The following is a 6817-nucleotide window of genomic DNA, read 5'->3' as shown; positions in this document are numbered from 1 at the left end:
CTTTGTGGATATGAATATCTTGCTGTGTAACTACATTAAGGCTTGTAGAAACAATCATGTTCTGTCCTGGTGGTCTAGATGCCTGTAATATTTTGTGTCATAAAATATTAGATTATTCAAATTGTTATTAAATAGGTAGAGTGAATTGTTTAGTGCACCTTGAAATGTGGGTTTTTCTCCTCTCAAATCTTTCCCTGTCTGTGTATCAGACTTTCATCTTGCTTTGTCTGAACTCTCATTGTTTCATTCATTGTTCTGTTGCCATCTCAGCTCCCGCCACATTTTGCATCCGCAGAGTTGATTTTTATGCTGGTAAGACGTTGTCTGTGTGTAGGCGTGTTTTTCTATTAGTTTATATGCCCTTTAAGGACTTTCTTTAGCATTTTGACCAGCCTTCTGAAGAAGGACGGTCTTATGGGGAAACTTTAGGTTTAGGGTTAGGAGATAGGTGTGATTTAAATGTTTGGGTCAGCAATATAATAGTAATAGTTAGGGAAGTTCTTGCTGTTAGGCATAAATGCTATTACTACAATTTAAGGTTAAATCTTTGCTTTTTTATGAAGCTTAAATATTTCAGATAATCCCAACATATCAGTCAGATCCAGACTTTTCCTTCAGGGGTTCTTCTAGAGAGCAGCATGCAAAACAGGCCTTTAATTGAATAATATGAAAAAATAGATTTAATTAACCACCAATATACTTAGCAACATTGTTTTTCTCTGCAGTTTCAAAAGCAAGCTGCTGTTTTTCTATCTTCTTGGTGATGAAACACCAAAAATTCATTTTAATTAAATCTACAAGTCTTGAATTTCTTAAATGAGTCTTGGATTTTTTTTGGAAAATTTTCTCTGTTCAATGTGTATATATATATTTTTTTCACAGAGCATGAGAAGCATAAGCTGTGTAAATCTGCTGACTACATGAACCTACACTTTAAAGTCAAATGGCTTTACAACGAATACGTGAAGGAGCTGCCCGCGTTCACAGATGCTGTGCCTGAATACCCTGCGTAAGACAATCATCCTTCTTTCCCTCATTTGTTTCTTTCAAATAGAACCTCCACCCCACGGATTTTTGATCAATACTTTAATGTTCCTGTGATGTGCTGTATATTGAGCCACAGAGTTATGCATCTGTTAGCTCTTTTGCCTTGTTGGAAGATGATCCTGCGTTTGACTTGATCTTAGTTGTGGGCATGAATGTCTTTGCTTTCTGTGTATGTTAGTCAGTGGTGGTTAAAAGCCCATCCCAAAGGAACAAAAGGACAGATTGGGTATTTCACATTAATCAGTGGACCAATAGGTAACTGTTGTGTTTGAGAATTTCCTTTTTAACTTAAAAAAGCTTCTGTTTGGAGGAAAATATTTTAATAAAATAATGATTTGTTTCTTAGATTTGATCATACATTTCCTGTTGAATTGCAGGTTTTAAAAAGATCATTGTCACCCCAATTTAAAACAAGGCAGCTTACTATAATTTATCCCTTTTAATTAATATCTTCTACACCTCTATTAAAATCCTTATTAAAAGCTAAAACAAAAACCATGGGAACAGCTACGAAATGCCTTGAGCCAGTTATCTTGATACTAACACCCACCAGACTGGATGAAGAATATGGCATCAAGGGATTTAGCCAGGAGCTGCTGTTTGGTGTAGCGGCAAAGAAGAACAGAAATGGAGGCTATTTGTTCTTCAAGGTAGCTGTCCCAGGTTTCCACTTTCAATCACTTCCTCTCATGGATTCTCCACCCTTCTCTAATGCTACTTGCAGAGTTGTCAGGCCTGCAGTCCGTACCATATATTAATCAATATTATGTACAGTGAGAGCTACTGGGAGCCAATCCAACTGAAAAAGATAATTTGCATGAGGAGCCTGAATGCATCTCACATTAAATATGATATAGGTGTAATACACTCTATGAAAGCAATGTTCTAATGTTGCAGTGAGGTTTGTTATTTGATATACACTCACCAGCCACTTTATTAGGTACCCCATGCTAGTAACGGGTTGGACCCCCTTTTGCCTTCAGAACTGCCTCAATTCTTCGTGGCATAGATTCAACAAGGTGCTGGAAGCATTCCTCAGGGAGTTTGGTCCATATTGACATGATGGCATCACACAGTTGCCGCAGATTTGTCGGCTGCACATCCATGATGCGAATCTCCCGTTCCACCACATCCCAAAGATGCTCTATTGGATTGAGATCTGGTGACTGTGGAGGCCATTTGAGTACAGTGAACTCATTGTCATGTTCAAGAAACCAGTCTGAGATGATTCCAGCTTTATGACATGGCGCATTATCCTGCTGAAAGTAGCCATCAGAAGTTGGGTACATTGTGGTCATAAAGGGATGGACATGGTCAGCAACAATACTCAGGTAGGCTGTGGCATTGCAACAATGCTCAATTGGTACCAAGGGGCCCAAAGAGTGCCAAGAAAATATTCCCCACACCATGACACCACCACCACCAGCCTGAACCGTTGATACAAGGCAGGATGGATCCATGTTTTCATGTTGTAGACGCCAAATTCTGACCCTACCATCCGAATGTCGCAGCAGAAATCGAGACTCATCAGACCAGGCAACGTTTTTCCAATCTTCTATTGTCCAATTTCGATGAGCTTGTGCAAATTGTAGCCTCAGTTTCCTGTTCTTAGCTGAAAGGAGTGGCACCCGGTCTGGTCTTCTGCTGCTGTAGCCCATCTGCCTCAAAGTTCGACGTACTGTGCGTTCAGAGATGCTCTTCTGCCCACCTTGGTTGTAACGGGTGGTTATTTAAGTCACTGTTGCCCTTCTATCAGCTCGAACCAGTCTGGCCATTCTCCTCTGACCTCTGGCATCAACAAGGCATTTCCGCCCACAGAACTGCCGCTCACTGGATGTTTTTTCTTTTTCGGACCATTCTCTGTAAACCCTAGAGATGGTTGTGAGTGAAAATCCCAGTAGATCAGCAGTTTCTGAAATACTCAGACCAGCCCTTCTGGCACCAACAATCATGCCACGTTCAAAGTCACTCAAATCACCTTTGTTCCCCATACTGATGCTCGGTTTGAACTGCAGGAGATTGTCTTGACCATGTCTACATGCCTAAATGCACTGAGTTGCCGCCATGTGATTGGCTGCTTAGAAATTAAGTGTTAACGAGCAGTTGGACAGGTGTACCTAATAAAGTGGCCGGTGAGTGTAGGATGCAGCTCTAGCTAAAACTGTTGGTAGAGATCCAAAAACCTGGCATTAGAGAAGCTGTACTGGTTGATTATGCAAATATTAGACAATAAAACAACATTAAAACAGCAAGAACTGCTGTATTTCTGGGTAACGTGCATGTGTGCTGTTATCCTGAGGGTTCTATGCAAGGACTAACTCATGTAGTATTAGATATTTAATTGTCCAGGGGATTGTAAGGTGTAACTGCTCCTAGTGAGCTCCTTAGAGTCACAAACACCAGCAGTAAAAACCTCTTAAGTCAAACTGTAGCGGCATCATGATTTTCCTCAAATGGAGGAAGCTTTTTCCAATTTACTGTGATCCACCTTCCTACAAAAGTTTGGGAAGATCCTCCAGAATATCCCTAACAACAAATGTGGTGTTTCGTTCTTTCTGACATCGTCCTTGTTGTTGCAGGTGGTTCCTCCAGTTTGTTCTGGCCTGGCTGGCTGAGAACGAGGAGGTGTCGATGGACTTCATGTCCGGAGCTCTGGAGAGAGACAAGAGGGAAGGGGTGAGTTTTTATGTGACCACAAACAAGAAGAACTCCGCTCTAATTTAACAAGAACTACTAAAAAAAAGCTCAACACTGTAAAGTTTAAATGCTCAAATTATCTCAAAACCTGTTTGTTAAAAAAAAAAGCTAATTTTTCTTTATTCCCTGAAAACATCCTGTATCCTCAAACAGCAATTATCCAAAGGAATAAAGGAAAACTAAACTCAGCAGCAGCAGAACAGAAGCTTTTTTACAACAGGGTGATTTACAGCCACTGTTTCATGACCTGGAGTTCACACAGTCTCTCCTGGATCGGTTTTATTGATTCTGGTTCAGCCGGCTCTTCTTTTGGCCAATTTTACAGAATGATGGACAGGTGTTGTCTGTTGAACTCCTTCTGCTCCCAAAGCTGCACTTTATTTTTAGTAAATCAGGATGACCTTTCTTCTGTTTGCATTGTGAAGCTCTGCTGGAGTTCAATCTGACCAAACAGGCCTAATGCTAAACCTTTCAGGTTTGGATCACGTCATGCCCTCCCGAAAAGGAAAATGCTTAATTCCAGTTAAGCTGTTCATTTATTCTGTCCATTATCTTTTTTGACCTAAAGTGGGTTCTTTGCTGCCATCATTATCATTAACCTGTTGTCCTACCCACACTGTGTGTCCACATCCACTGACACCCATGTGCTTTCAGTGTTGTCTGAGTTTTCTGCAGGAAGCAGTTTGATTCTATTAAGAAGGAGATGGACCTAAGACTTGCTGGTCATCTACTAAATCATTTTACCCTGAGGCTAAAACTCTTATAATGACCTTCCTGTTTTTCAAACAAACAGCCTTTTTTTTAGCTGCTGTGTTCTTAGCATTACTTTCTGTCATCTGATACCATTTTTTTATGCAAAATGTTGGATAGTTAATCATTAAAGGAAGCAAAAGAAATAATTTTGAGTATTCCCTTTTAAAGAGTTTTTTCCACTAATTAGACTGTTCATGCTCTTTCACAGCTTAATCTGTACTGATAATATGACTGGCAATAATAATAATAAAAATATCAATGATTTAACTTTATTTATCTCACATTCGAGAAATTTATCTCTGCGTTTAACCCATCCCCTTGGGGAGCAGAGGGCTGCCTGGGGAGCAGTGTGGGGTTAAGGGTTCTGCTCAGAGACCCAGATTAGGGTGGCCTACTGGTTGCTTTTTTTTTCTGTTGTCAAAATGCAGTAATAATAATTTTTTTTCACGATAAAAGCATAGAAAATGCAAGCTTCTTTGTATATAAATAAACTCAAAAGTAGTCTTCAGTGAGCAATATCTTTAGTCCTGATTTGCAGAGGGTAACACTCTCAGCTCATCAAGTTTCTGGGTGGTTGGTTTAAAAACCGATAGAAACTAAAACGGCATAGAAACTAAATCCTACCTCTTTTTTCATTCTTGTTTTTGGAACACCAGTTAACATGTCCCTGATAAACTTGGTAGTCTGAATGATAAAAAAAAAAAAAAAAAAATCAGAACTAGTAACTTTTAAATAAATCTAAGCCAAAGACCTCACCCTGTCTTATAGACCATTGACAAGGTTTTCAAATTCTATAAACAGTCAATCAATTCTGGGGGATTTAAGGGTGGTCAGATATGAACCAGGATAATTGATGACCTTTTTGAGACCTTTATAGACAAAAATACAGTAATCTAACTACTGATTTCTTACTTTGAAATTTGTAAGACAAAGAAATTACTTTTAATCTCACATCTGATGAAATTCTGAAAAATAAAAATATTTTAAAACACTATAGAAAACTAGTTCAGTTGGTGACAGAAATAAGATAAGTGTTTGACAAGATCATGTATAATAAGGGATCAGTACTCCATACGTTTAGATAAATGCATCATTTAGATGCATTTAAATGAAAGTAGAATGAGAAATTAGCCCTAAGGTACCCCACATGTGATCTTTGTTTGCTCTGATTTAAATTACTGAATGTCACAGACTACTCCAGGTCTCATGGATTTTTTTTTTTTTTTTTTTTTTTTTTATTAAAGTTCTTTAAAACAAATAGATGTCACCTAATTACTGAATTTTGTTTAGCAAAAGGCAAAAATTATATAATTACCCAAAACTTTACCTCTCCACATAGTTGCTTTAAATAGTACGAATAAAACGTTTTTTATGTAATAGAAATTAACATGGTGACATTTCATTATTATTTATCTTCATATTGGTGATCTTTTTACTCTTTGAGAAGCATGTTTAAGCAATTATTTTAACAAAAAGAACCAGCAGCAGAAGCCAGAAACCTGACACTCCATTTGTTTGGGTATAATTAGCCTTTTAGTTTGAGCTTCCCATCTAATGACTTCCTGTATAGCTACACCCAATACTGTAAGTGGAACTGTGCACTAACGATTATCTTTCAGGGGAGTAAATATGGAGCAGGCGTTTGTGTGAATGAAGTGTGGGTACTGAAGTTACAGAAAAGTGTTGTTTCCCGCTCCTACCTGCAGTTCCAGCAGACGTCTGAGCACGTTCTGTTCTCCAGTTCGGTGGTGGACATCTTCACTCAGCTTAACCAGAGCTTTGAGATCATCAAGAAACTGGACTGTCCTGATCCAGCTGTGGTGGCCCAATATAACAGACGCTTTGCTAAGGTGAGCTTTGCACCTGTGTAACACTACAGCTGCTTTCCACTATTGGGTTCCCAATTTCTTAGATTTCCAGTCTACGGTGAACCGAAATATTATGTAACAAGAAATTTATCTTCTCACTCTGCTTCTGCTAAATGCTTTCGTATTTGTCTTTGCTTCCTCATCATAGTCTAGATGGAACAAACCGTCCTCAAATTTAGATGTAGTCAGCTTCGCCAATATCGATGCTGATACTTTTTTAAGCTTGATATATCATGAAACTGTTGACCTACTGGTGTATTTGTGATTTTTACTTTAATAAAACATTAGGAAAACAAATTTTCAAAGCTATTTTGAAATCTTGAGGCAATAAAAAATTCAAAAACTACTGTAAGGGTGACCAGACGTCCTCTTTTTCCCGGACAAGTCCTACTTTTCATTCCTAAAAAATGTCCGGGGGGAATTTCAAAATCGTCCGGTATTTTTGTAAACCT

The 6817-nt window shown here is 38.6% G+C and overlaps 1 protein-coding gene across 2 annotated transcripts in view; it reads left to right on the top strand.

The window, feature by feature from the left end:
* Positions 1 to 6817, top strand: part of LOC107095723 (protein unc-13 homolog B-like) — a 213717-nt gene that overhangs the window by 174902 nt on the left and 31998 nt on the right. For both annotated transcript variants that reach the window (XM_015391972.1, XM_015391973.1), the window contains 3 exons: positions 883 to 1009; positions 3627 to 3723; positions 6204 to 6347. In XM_015391972.1, coding sequence (XP_015247458.1) covers positions 883 to 1009; positions 3627 to 3723; positions 6204 to 6347 — 368 coding nt within the window. The remainder of the gene's footprint in view (positions 1 to 882; positions 1010 to 3626; positions 3724 to 6203; positions 6348 to 6817) is intronic.

The sequence above is a fragment of the Cyprinodon variegatus genome, unplaced genomic scaffold (assembly GCF_000732505.1).
Source record: "Cyprinodon variegatus isolate N-32 unplaced genomic scaffold, C_variegatus-1.0 Scaffold567, whole genome shotgun sequence".
Lineage (NCBI taxonomy): Eukaryota > Metazoa > Chordata > Actinopteri > Cyprinodontiformes > Cyprinodontidae > Cyprinodon > Cyprinodon variegatus.
This window is presented reverse-complemented; position numbering and strand designations above follow the sequence as displayed.